Source organism: Epinephelus moara, chromosome 6 (assembly GCF_006386435.1).
Source record: "Epinephelus moara isolate mb chromosome 6, YSFRI_EMoa_1.0, whole genome shotgun sequence".
Classification (NCBI taxonomy): Eukaryota; Metazoa; Chordata; class Actinopteri; order Perciformes; family Serranidae; genus Epinephelus; species Epinephelus moara.
Window position 1 is genome coordinate 23,285,250 of NC_065511.1, and position 23,756 is coordinate 23,309,005.

Consider the following 23,756-nt stretch of genomic DNA (forward strand, 5'->3'; position numbering starts at 1 on the left):
TGTCTGTCTGCTCTGTCAGCTCTCTGTATCTGTCCTTCTGTCAGTTGGCCTGTCCATCAGTCTGTCCCCTTTCTTTATTTATGTCATGTCTGTTTCCTTTTTATTTGCCTGGATGTCATATCTGCTGTCTAACCTTTTCTGCTTGCTCCATTTGAAATGTCACAAAAATGTATATTCTTCCAGCTCATGTTTCCCCACCACAGCACGTGTCCCTCTGCAGCTGTAGGGAGACCAGGATCAACCTGTCTCCATTACCTCTAACAGATGACTTTTTTTTTTGTTTGGTCTAATTGTCTGTGTTTTGTGTTGTGCGTGTGCCTGTGTGTGTACATCCTGCAGCTCTTTCAGAGCAACATGCGTAGCCCGGAGCGTGAGGTTGTGTGTGACCTCACTACATGTTTACTCACAGAGGTCGAAGTGGACCAGGTACTTTCCCTCCACTTGGTGTTGATATTGGTCTGTCAGCAGGAAACTCAGCCTTCTCTCCACTCGTTAACTGCTCTGAGCTATTTAAACAGGAAGCTTTGGGCAGGAAGTCTGGCTTACACTCATTTGTAAATAACGCAGGTAGTGCGGCTATGTGATAATTGCTGTCTGGAGTTCCCTTTTTAATCTGTCATATCTGTCCATCTGGATTACCCACTCACAGTTTATGGTTATTTTTGGCCACTTAAATCCAACTTGAAACACGCTATTTAAGGACAAGCTGGCGTTAGCTTTGACTAGTTAATGCACGTTAGTTAGTGCACGTTGAATAGTTAAAGAGGACCTATTATGCTCAGTTTCAGTCTCATACTTGTATTCAAGGTTTCTACCAGAACATGTTTATATGCTATAATGGTCAAAACAGATTTCATTTTCCTCATGCTTTCTGTGCTGGAACACCTGTATTATGTCTGAGATGCTCCGTTTTAGTGCCAATCTTTAAGCCACCCAACCAAAAAAAGCTCAGTTTGCGGTTCATCCATATCTCAGCGCTTTTGCAACATCATAGAGAGCTGCAGGGATGACGTTAATTTGAAGGGCAACATCTAAATAAACATCGCCCTGGTTCCCTCGTCAGAAAACCAATGGGAATTTTTCATTAGACCTTGGATTATTACAGAAAATTAACTTTGTGGTGAACAAAACTTTATAGTAAACATGTTTTGTAAGATAATCCCACAGATAAAGTGAATTGGTGCATGTGTGCCGACTGTGAATGCAGCTTGTTGCAGTTGCTCCTGATAGTGTTTTTTTTTTATCACAAAATCACATCCCCTCTGGGATCAATAAAGTATTTTTGATTTTGAACATGTAAATGCAATTGCCAGAGGTTAAAAGCTAATGTGAGGCTATAAATGGACTACATTTCTGGTGCATGACTTCGATGTCACCGTAACAACTAAGCTGTAAAGCCGTGTTTGGCGTGATGACGTTCTGTAATCTCATTTAGCCACGACCTTTTCGAAGACACATAGGGCGTATGCTGATGTATGCTATGTCATAGAGCAAACTGTGAAATTCTCTCAAGCTGTTGTTAACCACAGACCTCACTGACTTTGAGATGAGGGAACTGGGAGTGCTAAAATGCTAACTCAATTCCAGGTTTCAGGACTCATTTCTGCACCACTCTGTTGCAGCTGGGAAATGACTGTAACAGAGAATAGCAGCACGTCTTACTTTGAAAAATCACTCATTAAAGCTTAGAAAGAAAACTGGACATGTTCCAGTAGGAATATGATCTGAAATCATTCGCAGCAAAGATTACATGTTTCCCTGATGTTAGCATGTAGCTACATGTATATTAGCAGGGTAGTTGAAGCTGGGGAATGACTGTAACGTAGAATAGCAGCACTTCTTACCCTTAAAAATCACCAATGTAAGTTTTTAAACAAAACTGGACATGTTCCAGCAGGAATATGATGTGAAGTTGAGGAGAACTGATCGACAACAACAAAGTTTACATGTTTCCGTGATGTTAGCATGTAGCTACATGTACGTTAGCGGTGTAGTTGACGCTGGGGAATGACTGTAACGAAGAATAGCAGCATTTCTTACCCTTAAAAATCACTAATATAAGTTTTTAAACTAAACTGGACATGTTCCAGCAGGAATATGATCTGAAGTTGAGGATAAATGATCGACATCAGCAACAGAGAATACATGTTTTCCTGATGTTAGCACATAGCTACACATACGTTAGCAGTGTAGTTGAAGCTGGGGAATGACTGTAACGAAGAATAGCAGCACGTCTTACTTTGAAAAATCACTCATTAAAGCTTAGAAACAAAACTGGACATGTTCCAGCAGGAATATGATCTGAAGTTGAGGAGAAATGATCGACATTAGCAACAAAGTTTACATGTTTCCCTGATGTTAGCATGTAGCTACATGTACATTAACAGTGTAGTTGAAGCTGGGGAATGACTGTAATGAAGAATAGCAGCACTTCTTACCCTTAAAAATCACCAATTTAAGTTTTTAAACAAAACTGGACATGTTCCAGCAGGAATATGATCTGAAGTTGAGGAGAAATGGTCGACATTAGCAACAAAGTTTACATGTTCACCTCCTGGGCACTGCCAAGGTGCCCTTGAGCAAGGCACCGAACCCAACCGCTCGGAGCGCCTGTCATGGGCAGCCCCACTCTGACATCTCTCCACTTAGTGCATGTATAGGTCCTGTTTGTGCATGTGTGTGCTTGGACCTGTGTGTAATTGACAACAGAGTGAAATAATTGAATTTCCCCTTGGGGATTAATAAAGTAAAAAAAAAAAAAAAAAAGTTTCCCTGATGTTAGCACATAGCTACACGCACGTTAGCAGTTTAGCCTAGTTGCAATCGGGGAACGACTGTAACGAAGAATAGCGTCACTTTCTGCTGTGAAAAATCATGATTTAAAGCTTACAAGCATACAACAAGACATGCTGCAGCAGGAATCAGAATTGAAATCAGGGAAAATTAACAACACTGGCAACCAAATTTACATATTCCCCTGATGTTAGCATGTAGCTTCATGTAGCAGTGAAACACTGTAAACACTTGCAATAGCACGCCTGGAGCAGATGACCATAAGAAATCCTGCACACTATAAAGGTAGCCAGAGTAAAAAGAAATGAAAAAAGAGAATACAAAACAGTACCAAGCCTGAGGTTTTTGCTCATAGGGATTACTTCTTTACGTTTACCTCATATAATTGAAACTTTAGCCACATTTAATATGAATATCCAACATTGTAACACTATAAGACACAAAATACGGAAAAGCATAATAGGCAATAGGTCCTCTTTAATATTCAGATGATCAGAGAGAGGATTAATCTTTGCTTTTGTGTGGGAGTGTTGTTTTATATCACATTCATAATTGGAGGCTGAATTCCCTGTTGACAACACTAGGCAAGCAGAGCATGCTGTTTTTCATGGTGCATGAAATAGTCGTTTCTTAAATGCATGTCTTTCCTTCTTCTCTTCATATTTTGGCTGTCGTGTGACCGGTTGTGCTTGTGGCTCGTGTTCTGAGGTTTTGATGTTGCCTAATTTCCACCAATAATTGGGCATTGCCAGAGTCTCTTTTTTTTTTTTTTTTTGCTGGTTGGCTTTGGTTTTTGCATGCTGGGATCTATCAGTAATTAACAAAGAGGCGATTGTTTAGTGACTGGTACAGAAGTGCACTTACTTTGACCCAGTCTGCTCCAATAATTGCAGTGTGGAAAAAAAGAAATGGGCTGTACTTCCCCTTGCGCTTTACAGATAATCATTTATTTGGTGAAAGATTTCCTCAGGATTTGTTTTCTTTTTTGGTCATGTGTGGTGGGAATGTTCACTTCGTGGTGTCAACACATGATGATGTACATTGTAGGTCTGCAATGCCACAATCAGCATTATTTTAACACAATCATTATTTTGATGTAGGTTTTGGAGAAAGGACCAGACAGTATTACAGTTCATGCCTTAGGAGTCCTCACAGCTATAATGAGCAACTCACCCTCTGCTAAGGTAAGACCCTTTGTGACCCTCACAGTTCTGCACATGTATAAAGCACATAACACTATGATGCCTGTAATTCCAGCAAAACTTGCCTGATGAGGAAAGCTTTCTTCCGTTAAGGAAAGATCAAGAAATCTCATTGTATTCCCTTCCAATGTATGGAAGTGTGCCAGCGAGTTATCCCCTGTGGAGCAGCTTTCTCAAGCCTATTTCTGTCTCCTTCCCTCTCAGGAGGTTTTCAAGGAGAGGATTGGCTACTCCCAGCTGTTTGATGTGCTGAAGAGTCAAGGTCAACCCCCCAAAAGGCTTCTGCAGGAGCTGATGAACATGGTGAGACACACATTTCCTTGTTATCCCCACTGAGTGCAGACAGTAAAAGTCAATTAGCTCTTATTGATGACCTTGTTGCTATTTAAATTCTGTCGCTGGTTAATCTGAAGTTATTGTCCACGTCTATATCTTTCGTGTCTCTCTCTGTCTCCAGGCAGTGGAGGGTGAGCATGCCCACGCTCATCACCTTGGCATTAGTAACGACCAGCCTCTGCTGCTGCTCCTGCAGTGGCTGCCTGACCTGTCGGGCCAGAGAGACCTTCAGCTGCTGGTGGCCCAGTGGCTGGCCACCGTCTGTGGTGGCTCCCTATCCTGTCGCACCGTGGCTGTGGAGGCAGGCATGGTGGGGGCTCTGCTGCAGGTGCTCTCACAGCCCCAGAGTCTGGACAGGCAGTGTGCAGACGCTCTGCTGGGCCTCTTGCAGGACCTTGGCTCCCTGTGTCTGAGACCAGAGGAGCTGAAGAGCCTGCTCAGACTGCTCAGGGTGGATCAGGACAGTGGTGCAGTGGTAGGGAAGATGCACCCATACTGCGCTCGTATCATCCAAGTGCTCTCAGCCATGGCGGCCAGAGAGGGCCAGGACAGTGCCTTGCAGTACTTTGATCTCACGCCCCCCATGGCTGGTATTATGGTGCCCACAGTCCAACGCTGGCCAGGCAGCGGGTTCGCCTTTCATGCTTGGCTTTGCCTTAACATGGAGTTCCCCTCGTGTCACTCTGAGTTCTCCAACAACCGTAAGCCTCCTGCCAACTCTGGCACCGGGGGTCAGCATGACATGGGAAAAGGACCCCGCAGGAAGCAGCTCTACAGGTAGAGAGAAACATTGGCGAGAAGTAGAATAGCAGCCTTTTTATGTATGGTTTCATTGTTTTTGACAGAATGTGTTTTCTTTTGTAGTTTCTTCACAGCAAGTGGAACTGGGCTGGAGGCCTTCTTCACCATGGAGGGTGTGCTGGTGGTGGCTGTTTGCACTAAGAAAGACTACATGGCTGTTGCGCTACCAGAGTACCCACTAGCTGACTCATGCTGGGTGAGTGTGAACCCACATAGTGCAGCCAGCATTTTGGCCAACATTTGTTCTCATTTAGCCTGTCCCAAATAAAAATAGATTCGATCAAGGAGAAAATCACACATCATTTTTCAAAGTGGCATTGTCTGGGCCTGTAACCTTGGAGCATAATTAGTGTAAGAAATTAAAGAGTGTACGTCCTGAGGAGGTCTATCAATATGGTTAAATTAAAGCTGTCAGCTGGGACTCTGAGGCTTTGTTGTTCCAGTTTCTTAATTCAAAAAAGTGTATTTTCAGTGTTGTCACCAGTAGAAATGTGTGTGCTCTTTCATGTTGCACTCATTGCAGCATTCAGTGGCGATAGTCCACATCCCAGGCCGACGTCCTTTTGGTCAGAACCTGGTCACTGTCTACATCGATGGAGAGCAGCGTAAAACTGCGCAGCTTCGCTTTCCATCTTTTAGTGAGGTAACTGAAACTAGTATCAAATGTAACTTAGCTGTGGACATATTGTTACTGAGAAGTTCCTCTTTATTAATCTAACATCCTCTTTTCCTCCCCCACCTGGACCTGAAGCCTTTTACCTCCTGCTGCATCGGATCTGCAGGCCACCGGACCACTACCACCACCACCTCCCCCAACTTGCCAACGTCGTCATGCTCAAGCCCATCGCCTGAGTTTGCCTTCCCCGCCCACGGCCCCTCCCTCATCCGTTCCCAGTCCTTCCCAGCCACCTTTGCAGGAGGCCGCTGGGGGTCTTCGGGAGACTCCCTAGTGCACACCATCCCAGCAGGGCTGCAGGATACAGAGTGGGGAACACCCACGTCTCTAGATGGGCTCCTGGGAACCGCCTTTATCTGCCACGAGGCTCTGCAGCAGACACAGACGAGAGCTCTGCACGCTGCAGGTACAGGAGGTTACGCTCTGCTGTTATGCAAATTCTGTTGCACACATTCACCATTTTACTTTTTTTCAGCATTTAAGTTTTACAGAGTTTACCAGACAATCAAATGTACCGGAAACCAGCAGCAAAGAAAATCACAGAATACTTCTAAGAGTGTTTTTTTTCCTCTCATTTACCCCAAGTAATGTTTGCATATTTTATGACCTACATTGGTTTCTGCTCTCCGCCACAGGCCCCAATCACGTGTCCTTATTCAAAGCAGAGGGAGAGTTATCTGATCTCAACAGTAAGCTTCTGCTCTACTACACTCCACAGGTGACGCAACGAAACTCAGGAAAACTTGCATATTTTACACTATATATAAACATTATATCTCACGCTGCTTTTATTATGTAAATTATAAATAACACCAGCAAAATATTCTTGTTTGCATGTGTGCGTGTGTTTTCTTCAGGCCTTTAAGAGCCAGATATGTCTGGATCTGTCACCCAATCACCAGTATGATGGCAGGCTCACAGGACACAGGGTTGTGAACTGGGACATTAAGGTTAGATATGAACATTTTGAGCTTTAAGTGTGATGCTTCCCTTTGTATTATTCACATAATTAACTGCGGTGACCAAAGTGAGAAGTGAAATATCAGTCATGACGTGTCCGCTCATGACCTTATCTTGACTTTTTTTTTTTTTTTGGCTGTTGTGCTGCTTCCTTTTTGGGCAGGCCCCCTTTGTTTATTCGAGTTTTGATCTAAATAGGACTAATGTTGAAGGCTATAAAAACATTGCGTGCATGAATGTTTTGTTTTTCCTGCAGGATGTTGTTAACGTGGTGGGGGGTATAGGGGTTTTGCTGCCCCTGCTCGAGCAGGTGTGTGAGGCTGAGCAGGTTTACAACAGCGGTCAGGAGATCTCAGACCTCCTAGGACCAGAACTCACCTCCCCCAGAGGCCCCGCTGCCATGCTGCTGCCGCTGAACAAGTCTGCAGGTCAGAGTTTTTTGGATTTTGGTAAATCAACCTTTAAAGTGATACTTTGCCAATATTCAACCAGCTTTGTTTTCGAACAATGTGGGTCTTATGTGTAAATGAACTATGGTAAACCTACTTCCATCTCACCAGCGCCCAGATCTCCCCACTCATCTCTCAGATCAAATTTTCGCATGCTCTCAGGCTGTTGCTCAAACTACAGCGTGTGTTTGTATGCCTGCCACCATAGACACAAAGAGTAGAAGCGGACCAAGACAGAGCCACCTCTCTCTGTCTCTTAAACTCAAACCAAACTCAGATTAAAAGGTAAAACAAGGTGGTGCTGATCAAATATAACCCAAGATTTGGTTACTGCATTGTCTACTTCTCAACATTAATGTTTTTAGAAACATATTTTATCTTCATCTTTAACTGTATTTCGAGATTGATTGTTGCCAGCTGGCCGCCATTGTTGTTTCCTGTGTTAAAACAGCCAAGCTCGCATGACATCAGCCACCACCAGGAGTGTTTAGTGGTCCGGTCCGGCGCAGAGTTTTCCACCTCTTGAGCAAAAGCGAATGCCACAGCCCTTTTTCTCTGTTTTCTCTGGTCATATAGCCCCACTTTCAAAAGTATTTGCGTCTCTCTACTGCACAGACAGCCCAGTTTTATGAAAAGACCATCTTCCCAGGAGTGATATACTTATTTCAGCCTCATGAATAGATTTTATTCTGCATATTTAGGGCTAACAGTGTTTTGTTCCCGGTTCCTTTTGTCAAACTGAAATGATACGCTGAGTGCGCTGAATGCTAAATGTGATTTTCAGTGAAGATGTTTTGAATGGCAGTGAGTCAGTCTGCGCACGGTGCATGATGCTGAGACAAACAGGATGTGCTCGACTGTCAGATAAGAGGCACATACAATAATAAACAACAGACAAACAGCAAAGATTGTGAAATCAATGCTAATAGGTTAAATGTCAGAATCAGCATGAGTCATTAAAGTTGCTTGAAGAGTTCATCGGCCTATTGCGCCTTAGTCTGCATGAATTCTAAAATTACCAAAAAGAGATGAGTGGAACAAACAGTCCAACAAAAGTGAGACAAGGTCCCTCACAGTGACTCATCCTGAGACATGATAATGTCAATAAAGTGCTTGGTAATGCATAAATACGACTGTGGGTAACACAGGAAGCCTTAAAAGTTGTTTTGCCCTATTTTTTTTCTCTCAGAGGGCAGACTAGAGAGAAACAGCATCGCTGCCTTCCTGCTGATGGTGAAAAACCTGATTCGTCATCACCCTGTCAATCAGGAGAGCCTGCTGCACTGTCATGGGCCGAGCATCATCGGAGCCATGCTCAGCAAAGTAAGTGCCATGCACATTGCTTTGCGCCAGCAAGTGGGAGCTAATTGCGAGAAGAAGTGATTAGCATCTGAAAGTGAATGTTTGACCTTTTCCATTGTAGTGCTACTGTGTAATTGCTGTGTAATGAATGGGTATGGTGTTGCTGAAACAGCAGTGCTCCTTTGAGAATGACAGTATCGCATGCTTGTGGGGGGGGGGGTTTATGCAGAGTTTGCCAGATTGCGTGGTCTCTCTGACTGAGAACAAAAGATATCAGCTATAAAATCTGTTGCTTGAAATGTTGCATTGAGGTCTAGGATAAATGATATGTAGATTAAAACAGAATCCAAAAATGACACATCATTTAACAGACATGGGAGCGACAGCGAGTTGTGATGCAATGTTCCCACTACTGTTCTCAGTTCTTGGTGTAATATTCTGCTGATTAATGTCAGTTTCTAAACTGCTTAGTGGGTCTCAAGCAAGCATAACTACCCGTCTTGTTAGGTATTGCTGATGGTGTACATTGTGAATAAAAGTATGTGATGGTGGGAATTAAGGACAAGCTGTATATATTGTAAGCACACAGTGATTGCAACATTTTCTGTATTTGATGCTGAGCCACATCAAAGACAAACTGTCATTGCTTTGTGATAGATGACTGTTTTTCTGACTTGTTAGGCCATCTCAAGGTGCAGGTAGGCCCATGGATGGATAGATGAATGAATGGGCCTACAGGGCACAGGCCCAGGATGTTTAGCAAATAAACACAGACTGACCAAGAAGAGACTCAAAATGACCACAAAAAAACATAAAATAACTATAAAAAGAGACAAAAAAGACACAAAACGACTACAAAAAGATGCAAAACAGCTGAAGAGAGGCACAAAAAAAGCCACGACTACAAAAAGGGGACAAACAACCACAAAGAGACACTTGATGAGTACAAAGAGACTCAAAATGACCACAAAGAAACATAAAACAACTATTAAGATACAAAAAAAGACCAAAAAGATATAAAACAATTACAAAGAAATACAAAGCTGCTGAAAAGAGGCACAAAGAAAGTTCTGACTACGAAAAGAGAATAAAACAACCGCAAAGATACATGAGTACAAAGAGATGCAAAACAACTACAAAAAGGCGCTTATATGTGTATATATATATTTTTTTATTTAACCAGGTTAGTCCCATTGAGATGGGGGATATTTTGAAAAAGGGAGACCTGAAAATATCTGTATATCTTCTATGAAGGACAGGTGGTGGGGCTTCATACATGTCTGTGGCCAAGGGCCCATTATGTCATAATCCAGCCATGAGTAGGCCTAATTTAGCTGGGAAAGAAATAAAATAAAATAAAATAAAATAATAACCTAAAATAAAGTTAAATAAAACAGAATAAAATTAAATTAAATCAAGTTAAATGAAATAAGATAAAATATGATATAAACAAAATAAAATAAAATAAAATAAAATAAAATAAAATTCAATTCAATTCAATTCAATTAAATAAGTATTAAGTGGAACATGAAGATCATTAAAAATACATGTAGTAGCTGTGATTAATTTTACCAGATTTGATAAATGCAAATAAAATAGTAAGTTATAATAGTTAAAAATTAAAATAGGCAAAATGGAAGAAGGCATATAGCAGAGAGGCAACAGGTACAGGCTCACTATGGGAACGCTATTGGTATCAAGAATAACAGAGAAGTCATTGATAAAGGCTAGCAGGGGGCTGCAGGTCTTGTAAGAGGATTTTAAAGATCCTGTCAGTGAGAATCATAACTTGCCAACTGAATGTATTGTAAAACTTCCTGTATCCACCCATCATGTGGGGAGATGGATGTTTCCATTTGAGAAGAATGGAGTGTCTCATAACATGTGTTTGAGTTCATTCATACATTGTCACACATGTGAGTAGATATGAATCTCTGATGGCAGCAGCCAATCAGGTGTTACATTACGTTGGTGCAGCAGAGGCTCACAGGATATGTTGAAATATGTGACGTTAAGGTGGAGCATCCGCTAAGGAAACTATGTCCTAATAATCACATGGGGTTGCCATGTCTGACAGTGGCAAAGACAGAAACACACATACAGCATAAACTGAATTTAAACATATTCAGCTGAGGGCAGCAATTCTTCAGAAAAATTGGCGCTACACTAACCATTGTACACAGATAAATCCAAATAATTGAAAACATACTTAAACACACTTTCACACCCCTCCACTGCAGGTCCCTGGCAGCATGATGGACATGAACGTTTTAATGGCCTGTCAGCTGTTGCTGGAGCAGGTTTTCAACGAGGGGAACAGCTCACTTCTGCAGCAGCTCTACCAGCACCTGCTCTTTGATTTCCGCATCTGGACTAAAAGCCATTTTGCTGTTTGTCTGGGTAAGGCACAAGCAGCCCCTCGTAGTGTTGAGTAATACACCTGTGAACCTTTTTATGTCTGCCGAAGCTGTTTGTGTCCCTTTTTATATGTATATGTGAGAGGAGGCTAAAAGCAGAGAGAGCAGAGACAGAATATATTAATGTTTGGAGTTCAGGCTATGGCAAGGATTAAAAGTGAATCTGTGTCTGCAGCTGCACTTTAGTAACCTGTTTTGTAAATGAATGCACTTCTTCGGGACAACCTTGCATATTGTTTCGACATTTCTAAATGTCAGACTGGAGGGAGATGACAGTAATTCTTTTCTTCCTTCTTTCTTCCAAAGCCCACGTGCAGTACCTGGCGTCTGTGATAAACAAAGGCAAGCAGCGCATGAAGAGGAAGTACGGTGTCCAATATATCCTGGACACCATTCGCACGTACTACAGGTGAACCTTTGACATCCTCTGTATGGTTTCAAGTTAAGACACAGATGTTAATTTAGACACATATATTAAGAGAATTCAAAGTTGAGTGGTTTATAAGTCAGTCTAAATATACTTATTCCTATCTACTTTAAAGAGAAACTTTAATATTTTTGAATCTGGACCTTGTTTTCCCATGTTTGTGTCTAATGGGTGACTAATGGAGACCACAGTTTTTGAAATTGGTCCAGTAGTGAGAGGGACTGCTGCAGCTACAGCAGTGAAACAGGCTGCAGTGTGATCTCTACAGGCAATTGTGCACTGTCATTTTATTATTCATTTTATTCCCATTTTATTTAATGCAAAAAGTCTTGCGTGATTTCAGAATGAGACTTCTCCTTGAGCAAGACTCAGTTACACACGATAACAAATACACTGAATTGTCGAAAGGTGAGGAAAGACGTTTCTCTTCTCTGTAAGATCTTTTCTGTAATGTTCTCAGGCCCTTATAATCACAGTCTGAACCTGTCAGTGGCAAAACAAGCACTTTTAATAGACATAAACTGACAGTGCACAATTGACCCTTTGATAAGTCCTGTCCCCTGATGCAGACTGACCAATCGTTGTGTAGCATCAGGCCGGCTCAGACCAGGGTCGGACAACAACACAGCTGTGCTCCATTGACTCTAATGCAGTCATTTCAGATTTCCTTCATTTTCAGGCTGGTTTTGTGGATTTGGAGCTAAATGTTGTGCCTGGGGCACGTCGTGTATTAATGATACTCGTTACCTGGAGAGGTTGGAAAAAGATATACGTTTCTTCCCTGTTCCAAAACCAAAATCAAACCCTGAAAAGTGTAGGGTTAGCTAGCTAGCTACTGAAGATATAGCCTACTGAATGTATACACATGCTGCTTTTGCTTTTTAATGATTATAACAGTGAAACAAAGACCGACCCTGCTGTACAGGAACCAGTGAAGGGAAGCAGGGAAACTTTGCTGATATTCAACCAGCTGTGTGTCATCGCATTGTGTGCATATGAACGTTGTTTGACTTCCCCTGGAGATCCCTGCCCGTCCGGTGGTTCTGGGTGCTGGCAGCAGCACGGGGGCGAAGCTAAACACCGTTCATCTGCACACACTGTGATGCCACACAGCTGGTTCAAAATCGGTGAAGTTTCCCTTTATATTCATTGTCTTCTGTGGCGATCAGCAGTGATGTGGTGGTTCACTTTTGCACTGTGATCTGTAGCCTATAGTTCGGCTTTAGCTTTTTAACCTGTTGTTGCTGCTGAGTCAGTTTGACATCCTGGATATATCCTTCAAACGCAGACTGGTCAGTTTGACATCCTGGATATATCCTTCAAACGCAGACTGTCGACCCCTCTGTCTGCTTCTCTCTGGAATCACTGTTTCATTTTTCCAAAAATATGATAATATTTCTTCAGGGAGTGCAGTTAGTTACAGTGTGGGCTCCATGCTTACTCCACCAGTTTGTCGGACCATCACAAAGGGGCGGGGCTTAGCGAAAGGTCAGTTGTCCGTAGGGATTACATTGCAGCCTGTTTTGCTGTTGTGGCTGCAGTGCTCTCTCTGTCTCAATACTGAACCAATTTAAAAAATGTTGTCTCCATTATTCACTTAGACAGAAAAACTTGGGTCCAGGCTGAAAAATACCAAAGTTTCCCTTTAAAAGACACAATTTTATCTGTTCAGAAAATCATTTATTTCTTTGCGACTATCTTTGGTCACAGTGTGGAGAAAGATGGCAGCGCTCTGTCCGATGAAAAGCAGACGATTCAAACCTCTCTGTTCTCCCTGCTGAAAGACTTTGTCAAGTCTCCTACACCAGAGGAGCTTCACAGTGTCCTCGCCTACATTCTGACTGTAGGAGAGGAGAAGCAGGTAGGGCTCATGTGTTTTATCTGTGTTTCTTTTGGAAGTTTAATTTTGTTATCAATTGACCTTTTCAACGTGATATTTCACTTCCAATCCCCAAATTAACCCTCCCTGATCATCCACACTTTATTTATTCTTATGTTTTGGCATCTGTCAAACTCCTCTTGTGACCACTTAAAACTTTTCCCTCCCTAATCCATATTTCTTATCCTCCTCCTTCACCTCTTTCCTGCGTCCTCATGGCTCTCTCCTCTCGCTATCAGGCGGTGAGGGCCTTGGATGTGCTCTATGAACTCTTGAGGAGCAGCCCTCCTCGTGAGCAGGTGCAGGCCGCGCTGCTGGAGTGGGGTGTGGAGCAGCTTTACTGCTTGCTGCTCACTCCAAGTTTCGGAGACGACGCCAGAGAGAGAGTCTTCAGGGTGAGAACAACTGACTTGATGTGCTCTTAAAATACTTCAGCTTATCACTTGGCAGATTTTTTGCCTTTTACTGCAAACTCCCCTGTGATATATTGTCAAAACAATTTAAAAAAAAAAACCTCTTACACAATTTTCTTTCTGTGTTGCAGGTTTTATACAAAATCCTCAAAAGCGAGCGAGTGTCTGAGCGCAACAAGCAACGCATTAAGCTGAAGGATTTTGGATATCTTGGCCTGGTTTGTTTCCTTGATGAAATACCAGCAACCATGACAACCGTGCGATGTCTGTACGAGCAGGTCCTTGCTACAGGTAATGCTGAAACAGCTCTGAGCTCTGGGGACTAGTGAGCTAGAAATAGATGACTAAAGAAGTCTTTATAAATGTTAAAGCTCAGTGTTGATGCTCAGTGGTATTATTGACAGTTGTGTTTCCCTGGTAACAACAGCAAATAACCCAAAAGCTGTCATCAGGGTCTGATTCTAATTATCATATTTGTTTAATTTGTTAACTCTTAATTCACATAAATTCGTAATTAAATTTCATAATTAATTTCCTTAAAGGAAAGATGTCATTTGGCATTTATTATAGATAAAAATTCAGACAGTGGTTTAATTTATTACATCTAATCCAGTGGTTCCCAACTGCTGGGTCGTGGTCCAAAAGTGGATCGTGGGTCCATTGTGAATGGACCACAAGTGACACACAAATGTTTCAAGTTAATAAAAACCCCTTTAGTGAATTTCCAGCACAAGCTTTTATTTTGAAGTTTCTTTTTCCTGCTGTAGAGAGAGTGATACTTAACAGAGCCAGCAAACTAGCTAGGCGACAAGGCGATTGCAAGTATGATGCTGATTATACTAAACCTTGTGAACCTTGGACTTGGGACTATTGTCGCCTCACAGCAAGAGGGTTCCTAGGTCAAAACCCAGGTTGTGGGGTTCGAACCCGGAGTCTCCAGGTACTCCAGCTTCCTCCCAAAGCCCAGAGACTTGCAGGTTAGGTTAATTGGTGACTCTAAATTGCCTGTAGGTGTGAATATGTGTCAGCCCTGCCATAGTTTGGTGACCTGTCCAGGGTGTATCCCGCCTCTCGCCCAATGTCAGCTGGAATAGGCTCCAGCCCCCCGCGACATCCAACAGGATACGGAAAATAAATGAAATACAATGAAATTCAAAGGACCTTGACCTAATGACTGGACCAGTTGGGAACCACTGATTGAATCAATCGCATCAGCTAGCGTAAAGTACAGTGTTTTAGCCAGGTATGCATAGAATTCAATTTGTATAAAGAAAAATGTTTCCTGTAATGTGTGAATAATGGACTAATATTTACTACAGGAAACTTTTAAGACATTTTTGGTAAGAACTGTTCAAAAAAGTGTTAAATTTTAAGTTGTGTTTGGCGCACATGTTGGAAACACCTGATGTTACCTCTCAAACTGATGAGAAACAGCACATAAAAATCACAAATACAGTAATCTGTTATGTCGATTAACCAGATGAGAAGTGAGTTTATGAAGGATCTCTGTATTTAGAGCAGAAAGATGATTCAAAAATAGGTTCCCAAAGCTTTTAAAATGAACTAAAATTGACTGCTGCCCCACAGATGCAACTCCGAACTTCAGAGACCTCCTGGCTGTGGTTTGTTTGTCCCATCGAGCTGAGCTCACTGTCCGCTTGGACGTCTGCCGCAAGGTCAGTCTGCTCCCATGATTTACACCCCGCTAAAACTACCATAGTCAGCTTCTGAGTGTGAGGTGTCATCCTGAGCACATTTATCATCTCTGTAATAAAAACAAGCTCTTCCTCTGGTCCTCTCTGATTTTACCCCAGCTCTTTCATCTGATCTACTCCAACGACGATTATGTGAGGCAGCTCGCCAGGCAGCCCGGCTGGCAGGATGTTTTGACCAAGCTTTATGTGAAAGAGTCCTACGAGTCACACGCTGCCAGTATCGCAGGCTCCAGCAGCCAAAGCTCCTTTGAGCCAAACTACCGGCCGCCGCTGCGCAGGGATCAGTCACTGGTCATAGAGGACGCTCAAACAGACATCTTCCTGAGCTACCGCACCTCGCAGGACATTGAGGACGAGGAGGAGGACGACGACGGTGGCCAACCGGACATCTCTGAGGGATTCTCTGATTTATCCCAGTCGCCTCCAAGTGGAGGTGGGGGTCCACTTAAAAACTTCACCGGCTCCCTCCATTTTAAGTCGTTTGATTCCGTGGACCAGGGGAGCCACTCGTCATCTGCATCCAATGCGATTGACATCACCTCATCTCGCCCCAATGAGGAGGAGAGAGACTACCAGCCCCTCTCCCCCTTTGGGACCCCCTTTGATTTGGAGATAGGGGGCATGGGAGACAATGGCACACACACTCCGGCAGGCAGTCTGACAAACACACCCTCTCCTCTAGAGCTCTTCAAGCCCTTTCCACCTGCCAGACCCAGGAAGAGCTCCAGTCTGTCCAACGTGCTGGATGACACCAGCTATGGGACAGACCCTCCAACTGGAGACACAATCTCAAACACGTCCAACCCACAGGTATGGCCGCTTCCTCCCCCTCAGATATTACTCATATAGTTTAATGTCTTATATCTTTTCTGTAAGGATTTGTGTGTTGTTTGTATTACAGCAGACCCCTGAGGAGGAGCTGTGCAACCTGCTAACCAACATCATATTCTCCGTGCTGTGGAGCCGCAGTGGGGTGGAGGTGCCAGAGGATGTGGTGTGGAGGGAGAGAGGACAGGTCTTTTCTGTTCTCACCAAACTGGGCTCCTCCTGCCAACTGGTCCGTGCTCCCGATGAGATCAAACGCAGGTCAGGGACGGTGATTGAAAATGTACTTCCTCTCCGAGAACAATCTCGATGAATCGTCTATGGAAACCCATTTCCACCAATGAGATCATAGAAAAAAGATTTGCCAAGACATTTTAGTGTGAAACTTTCTCAAAATACTGAGTTAGTATCTGAACAATACTGACTTAGTCATTTTTCTGAAAGTCATTATTTTGAGATACAAAGTCATTATTTCGAGACGTATGAGTCAATATTTTTAGACACTAACCCATGTCAAGATAAAGAAGTCTTTGTTTTGAGAAAGTCTCTCATTATTATGAAATACTAAATCATTATTTTTGCAATATTTTGAGAAAGTTTATCATTTTAATGTTACAAAGGATCATTTTTTTGTGGACATGGACTTCCATATTTGGCAGTGTAGCTGTCTCATAGTGGAAAAATAAATTGAACCACACCTTCAGCTGAGTCACCTGTCATACTGGGGCAATGTATTCATAGCATGTTTGCTGTTCTGTGTGCCAGTTTGCTGGAGATGATGCTGGAGTCGTCTCTCTCAGACCTGAGGGACGCCCAGGGAGTGTCCCTGCCTTTCTGTCCCAGTCTGGTTCGGCTCCTCAGGCTGCTGCAGGACTTCCTGTTTGCTGAGGGTACAGACAACCACACGCTGTGGAGTGAAAAGGTATATCACATATCCCACTTAAACCATACCGACCACTGACACTTTCTGAATGGGCTTTTGGTAGCTTTAGGACTATTGAACGGCTCTCTCCATCTTGGTAAAGGTTGATCGGCTGTAAATAGGGGGATTATGAAGGGATAATGAAGGAAATCAGCTCTTAATCAGCTCTTAATCCGTGACAAAGTCTGATTTTATAAGGAAATTATTAGTAAACTAAACCGAACCAAAACCAACTGATGTTATTTCAGGAGTTAGGGCTTAAAACCTACTGTGTTATAGTGCAAATAAAACTTGAGTGTCACATTTCAGTTGTATTTACTTTGTCATCCAGCAAGTAGCTGATATAAAGCAGGCTATTATGCAACTCAACTCTAGTATATGAGATGAATTTTATAAGAGAGAATTATATGCTTGAGTTCATAGTTCAAACTTATGGAAGCGTAACACACTCACTTGAGAGAAAACATATTTGCCCAGTTTTTCTGAATCAACAAATATTCTCTAATTAAACTCATGAGGAAGTACGGACATTTTGGGGAGTACACTTTGCTGAGAAGAATGGTGCCAATTTCATGTCTTGCCTGGCGTCCTCAGTGCCTGCTTCCTGCCAACAAATAGTCGATCACATAAAACCCCATAAAACAGCACTTCAGTTTTTGTATGATTAAATAAATGATATAACGTGTTAATCAGTGAGCTTTAGAGGTGCTGGTGTGACTGTTTGTTATCTTCAGATTGCACAGGCTAGCTGTTTTCCCGTGTTTCTAGCCTTTATGCTAAGTTAAGCTAACTGGGTGCTGGGTGTAGCCTGTGAACCACAAACCTTCCCTATGTTGGGTATCTTTTGTGAACTTTAGGCTTGAGAACAACTTAAATTAGAAAGACAGAGGCAGCTGTGTGACTTCATCTTCTCTGCGGTACTGACAGCAGGACTTTACATACCAGTGCGAGGCAGGCTGCATGCTTGCTTTCTATAAATACTCAACAGTAGTGGAATTTAGATTACTGATGAATTACAAATGCTCGGTCCAGACAGAGCAACAGTCCACTTCAGTCTCTCCTCCTGCCAAAAAGCAACGCAGCAGATTTCTGCCATGACTGGGCTGGTGGCACACACTGAGTGCAGCAACAGTCAAGGGTGTTGTCTCCCAAGAAATGCTGCCATTTGACTTTAGGATTGTCTAAAGAAGCTGTCAGACATAATTTATGCTGGAGCTATGAAATACAATGATTAATAAACACAATTAATCTTTGAGTGTCTGACACATTGTCAGGATTTGATGATGTCATTTTGTTACAGTGGTTGAGTAAAGGAATTATGTTGATAATAAAGACATTAGAGACAAAGATGAAACACAAAGCATGGGCAGCTGGGTGTGGTTGTTGTCAGTTACTATACATAATGTCACAGTAAATGCTCCTGTCCTGTCTTACTGGAGCATGAAGAGTCATGGTTGGGTGTAGGTTGCATCTGAATCACCTTTTAACTACAGGTTAAACTGTATTTAATACACTGAATAGGTTTAGGTTGTCTCAAGGTGTGGAAACAGGTCTAGCCTTTTTGTTGAGTCCTTTGTTGACGTTATTGTTGTTGTATTATAGATCTTTGAGGGGGTGGTGAACCTGCTGGACAAGTTGCAGGCCTGGCACAGCACCCCTGGCAGCCCCGGGAACACCGAGCTGAAGGAAATGGCCCAGATCGGCCTGCGTATCATCACTGGATATATGCAACAGCAGCACTCACAGGTCAGCTGCGGCCACAACTCGCTCTGTTCATCACCCAGCCAGCGCACAAATCATAAATGTGAAATGTTTCTCAGTGTCTTTCACAATCCAAACACCTGCGCGATTGAACTTTGCAGAGCATAAATTTATAGGGGTGTACAGTATTTATTCAGTTTGATAAGAAAACTCAGATAAAGCAAGTGTAGAAATACCAGGCCTTCTATGGGTTTCTTTTCAAAGACATTGCAGTCATTCCTCTCATCAGGGAGTGTTCTGTATGAAAGGGCAGCGTCTCTCAGAGTTATGACTGTGGCTGCTCTTTCTGTGGGATAGAGCAAGTGGTCATAAATGAACTGACCATGAGGCTTTCCATCACATACTGCTGAGTGTTGTAATCTCCCAAAGAAGTACAACTCCCCCTTAAGCCATTTGATTTCACAATATCGGGTTTGAAATTAGTGACCTTAATTGCACCCTGACGTCACAGCTTGGAAATAAAACAAGCCTGGAGCCACTTCAGTTGAGTGAAATTAAAACAAAGAAGCACTAATATAACTTCATTAAGTCCAGTGGTGGAGTGTAATTAAGGACATTTACTCAAGCACTGTACTTAAGTGCAATCATGAGGTGCTTGTATTTCAAATGTATGATACCATACACTTCTGCTCCACTACATTTACTTTCAGATCGAGACTTTTCACACTAAGCATTTTATCAGCTTATGAAATATGATACTATGTTATAGATTAAACTATCCAAGATAGGGATGTCATCAAGCCTTCCCTCAGAGTGGATAACTTACTTATTATATATATTATTCAAAGCCATGACTCAGGACAGAAGGAGAGACATTTGGTCGGATACTGAACTGGTGACACTAATCTTGAAACTGCGGTGATTGTATAGATCTTCAGTGTTGCCTTGTTGAAGATGTGTGTAAATCATCCATGTTCTGCCAAAATATACACATAATACCTGTTTTTTTTTAAGACTTTTGAGGCCTTTTTTGCCTTTAATTGATAGGACAGTTGTTAGCATATAAGGGGGAAAGAGAGGGGGGACAACCTGCAGCAAAGGGCCGTAGGTTGGAATCAAGCTTGCTGCCTCTATGGCAAGGACAAAGCCTTTGTACATGAGGTGCTTGCGCTATCAGGTGAGCTACTAGGCCCCCCTCATAATACGATAATACAAAGTCTCGACAGACAGAGATGCAAATTGCTGTTGGGAGAACTTATCCCAGAGGGCTTTCTGCCAAAGTGGGGTTTTCTTGGTTAAGGTGAGGGGGAAAAATCATGGTTGGATTAAAATGAATAGACTTCTGCTAGAAGGAGCTTTCTGGCAGGCTGTCTCTGCAAACTTCTTCCTGTGCATATAAACTGCAACTTGTCTGGTTGTCTGAGTCATACAATCACAAGGCAGATAATTCTGTTTACTTTTCTTTTTAATACTTGTCACATTTTGCATCTTTGTAATTAATACACTCCATTTTGTAAAGATTATAATTTTTTAAAACAGAGGGAGCATTCTTGTTTGGAGTGTTTTCCCTCTCTGTCTTTGTTTTGTATCAATGCAGCAATTTTAATGTCATTTATATATTACATTAATTTAAAAGGCTGTATTTCATGGCATTTAAGGTTAAATAAAAATATTATGGAAAAGAAAAACTATCCAACATTAAAAAATAGCTCTTTCTCAACAAGATACATCAGTAAAATACTGCTTGTTGAATTATACTTCAGTATTAAATAATATAACACTCGCAGGGGCCATTTTCCTGTATGAGTGCCTTTATTAAATTTCTTTAACCTTATTATACTGCCGTGCTTTCATTTAAGTATAGTTTTGAATACAGACCTTTAAATGTATTGTAGTATTTCTGGTGTATAGTGGTTTTGATACTTACCGAAGCCACCGATGAACTCCTCCTTGACAAACATGTCCTTTCACGAGGGGTGTAGATCTTAGTGAAGACTGGGCTCTCAGTTAGAAGTGTAACAAGTGATTTTCCTGTTACCCCTCCTCAGGTGTGTGTGATGGCCTACGTGAAGCTCCACAGTCTCCTCCAGACAGTGCTGTGTCTGAGCTGGGAGGAGGTGTGCTTCTTGCTGGGGCAACTTGGCGCCCCCCTGTGGCCAGGAGGCGTAATGGACAGCACCAACTGTGGACCTTCAGAGACTTTCTCTCAGCTGGTGCCCATCGTGCGTACGCTGCTCGACCAGCACGCTGACCCCGTCACCCTCCAAAACCTGCTGCCCAACCTGCCCGTCACCAACGGCAGCACCACCTTCGCCCAGGACTTGAAGGCTTACTGTCACACAGTGGAGTGGCAGGGCTTTTACCAGCACCAGGTCAGAGTTCTGGCTGTGTATTTAAAAATAGATGTCATTTATCTTTAGGGAGTCTAGAGAGCCTCCTCCCCCATCTTGCATATGACTAAGCAGATACAAGCAAGCATCCTCTCTCAGATACTGCTGCCTCTGTTCTTCGTCACATCAGTGTACATTCAGGATTTTTGCAATCAAATGACTGGTTACCTCTCAGTGGCTGGCTAATCCATATTCTTAAAACTGCTATCACAAATTTAGAAAGTAGAAAGAAACCAACCCTGAACTCCCTAAAGTGCTGTCTATCTGACCCTCGATGTATTTTAAGCAGAGATCAGTTTATGCTCAGGCCCGAAAGCTGATGCCAGACACGCTCGCCACTAGCTGAGAGCAGGATTTATCATCGCTCTGTGTGACAGTGCACATTCATAAATCTGTTTTGTTTAGATTACTTATGTATACAGATCCTGCAATATGTTATCCAGTGTGGCATAACTTTGGCTGCCATGACAGTTTTTGAAACTTGGCCCAGGCTGATTTCTCAAGCATGCATGTCTACGTGTGTATGTGTTTGCAGTTTAGCCTGCGTGTTTGTTTTAAGAATAATGTATAGGGTGGTTCTATGTGTTTCTGTATTCTTTCTGTTATCGTATTAAAAACTAGAAAGGTTAAATTATGGTTTATGGGAAACTTGGAAGTGCAGGCTTATCATCAAAGTTATATTCTTAAGGTCATTTTTAGTGATTTTTTAATGTAGATATTTGTTTTGTTGGTTGCATGAAGTTTTATTTTTACTTTATTGTGTTGTGTGTGTGTGTATTAATGCCCTCCCTCTTAAATTCCACCATTAGGTTCAGCCCACCATGGAGCAGTATGAACTGGACAGGTTTGGGAGGAGCCATGACATCATGTCCAATTTCTGGAATTCCTGCTTTGATGACCTGATGAGTACAGCCTACAGACGGGACAAAGAGAGATCAGACAGCAAGTCCAAGTTTCAGGTCATAAAACTTTCAAGCTTCATGGAAAAAAAAACACACCATTTTAATAACAGCTGGCTAAAGTACAGAGTTAACACTTCAGATTACTGATCTGACATTTGCATCTGTTTGTGTGATAACAGGAAGTGATCGTGGACCCTTACCTGAAGCGAGTCAGAAGTGAGAACAACAGGTACCTCTGCTGGCAGAAGCAGAGCTCCAGCCAGCAGAGGGTGGTGTGGAAGCACTGGAAAGCTCTCCGCAGGCTTTTGACCAGTGAGAGAGGAGCATGGGCCAACAAGTATGACAACAGCTGTCTTTTATTTTTAAATTTTGTTCAAGATATACTCTGCAGGATTTTCTTAAAAAAAATGTACGGACTGGTACAGAAGTAATCCCCCTAAATTATCACTTAAGTGTGTGGTGGTGTATTTTTCTGCAGAGACTCTGCCCTCTGCCTGTATTTGCTTATTTTTTTCTTATTTCTATATTCGGGACGTTTATGGGCGTGCACAGTGCTCAGGTGAGGTTTGGGGCATTATGAAAAGGTAGTAACCAGCTGCTACACCACAGCACAGAAAAAAAAGCAAATATAGTGAGGCGAAACGGCAAGAGAGAGTGAATCTGGGGTTGGCTGTTACTTTCGGTTTTGCAAACTGTAACTGGCAATCCTGCATAGTATACTATTAACATCTCTTTCTGATAAAAAATAAGCTGCAATTAAAAGAGATAAGACAGATTTTTATCTGAAACTATTCTTTCCTCTTTGCTGCACAGAATGTAATAAATTATATATATCCTATATATTTCCTTTGCTTTATTTTGCCAGAGTTCCACCAGAGGTGAAACTGAAATTGTCCAATGCAGAGACCTACTCAAAGATGCGTCTCAAACTGGTGCCCAACTTCAACTATGATCCTCATAGTGAGGCCAGTGCCCTGAGGGACAACATGGGTATGTCACTCGGTGTAAACTTGTTATCTTTGCTCTTCTGTCATGAAGGCAGTGTTCAGTTAAGTTGCACTAAAGATTTTGTTTTTTGGCTGTTGTGATCTTCAGGAGCTGACAGCCCTCGTAGCTCTGAGCCACTTCCTTTGGCTGTTGCGAAGGAAGCAAAAGTGAGTGACATGGAGGATGACCAGTTGGGAGACGAGGACCTTGTCTTTTTGGATAACAAGTGAGTCACCAATTTGTGTCTGCGGCTTACAGCATGTCAAATTTTTCCATGCGCCATAAAAACACAAAAAATAACTTCACATGGAGCAAGCACACTCAGTTTTCAGACATAAAATACCATACCATGAAAATATGCAAAAAGTCCTTCACTATTATGTCTCACGTGCAGCGCAGAAAATGTAAAAGTTGAACTTTTTCCCATGCTGTCAGGGTGGAGGGAGAAGACGAGAGCCAGAAAGAAAAACTGGTTCTGTCTGAAGACTGTGAGCTCATCACCATCGTGGCGGTAGTTCCGGGTCGTCTGGAGGTTACCACGCACCATCTGTACTTCTATGATGGCAGCAGTGAGAAAGAAGAGACAGAGGAGGGTAAGGAAATATGCAACTGTGAGCATCACACCTCACTTTTTTTTAATTGTTCTTCAGAGGGTCCTT

General features: G+C 42.4%; 1 protein-coding gene across 4 annotated transcripts in view; it reads left to right on the forward strand.

Annotated features, from left to right (window-relative positions):
• Positions 1-23,756, forward strand: part of nbeal2 (neurobeachin-like 2) — a 44,576-nt gene that overhangs the window by 13,456 nt on the left and 7,364 nt on the right. For 2 of the 4 annotated variants that reach the window (XM_050045753.1, XM_050045755.1), the window contains exons 10-36: positions 340-426; positions 3,894-3,977; positions 4,200-4,298; positions 4,453-5,108; positions 5,196-5,328; positions 5,656-5,775; positions 5,884-6,214; positions 6,444-6,526; positions 6,666-6,758; positions 7,025-7,196; positions 8,407-8,540; positions 10,760-10,919; positions 11,243-11,345; positions 13,074-13,224; positions 13,482-13,637; positions 13,787-13,946; positions 15,243-15,331; positions 15,470-16,180; positions 16,272-16,456; positions 16,961-17,117; positions 18,720-18,863; positions 20,867-21,190; positions 22,018-22,167; positions 22,290-22,447; positions 22,976-23,100; positions 23,206-23,323; positions 23,533-23,690. In XM_050045753.1, coding sequence (XP_049901710.1) covers positions 340-426; positions 3,894-3,977; positions 4,200-4,298; positions 4,453-5,108; positions 5,196-5,328; positions 5,656-5,775; positions 5,884-6,214; positions 6,444-6,526; positions 6,666-6,758; positions 7,025-7,196; positions 8,407-8,540; positions 10,760-10,919; positions 11,243-11,345; positions 13,074-13,224; positions 13,482-13,637; positions 13,787-13,946; positions 15,243-15,331; positions 15,470-16,180; positions 16,272-16,456; positions 16,961-17,117; positions 18,720-18,863; positions 20,867-21,190; positions 22,018-22,167; positions 22,290-22,447; positions 22,976-23,100; positions 23,206-23,323; positions 23,533-23,690 — 5,041 coding nt within the window. The remainder of the gene's footprint in view (positions 1-339; positions 427-3,893; positions 3,978-4,199; positions 4,299-4,452; positions 5,109-5,195; positions 5,329-5,655; positions 5,776-5,883; positions 6,215-6,443; positions 6,527-6,665; positions 6,759-7,024; positions 7,197-8,406; positions 8,541-10,759; positions 10,920-11,242; positions 11,346-13,073; positions 13,225-13,481; positions 13,638-13,786; positions 13,947-15,242; positions 15,332-15,469; positions 16,181-16,271; positions 16,457-16,960; positions 17,118-18,719; positions 18,864-20,866; positions 21,191-22,017; positions 22,168-22,289; positions 22,448-22,975; positions 23,101-23,205; positions 23,324-23,532; positions 23,691-23,756) is intronic. The other 2 variants (XM_050045754.1, XM_050045756.1) reach the window with 2 other exon arrangements.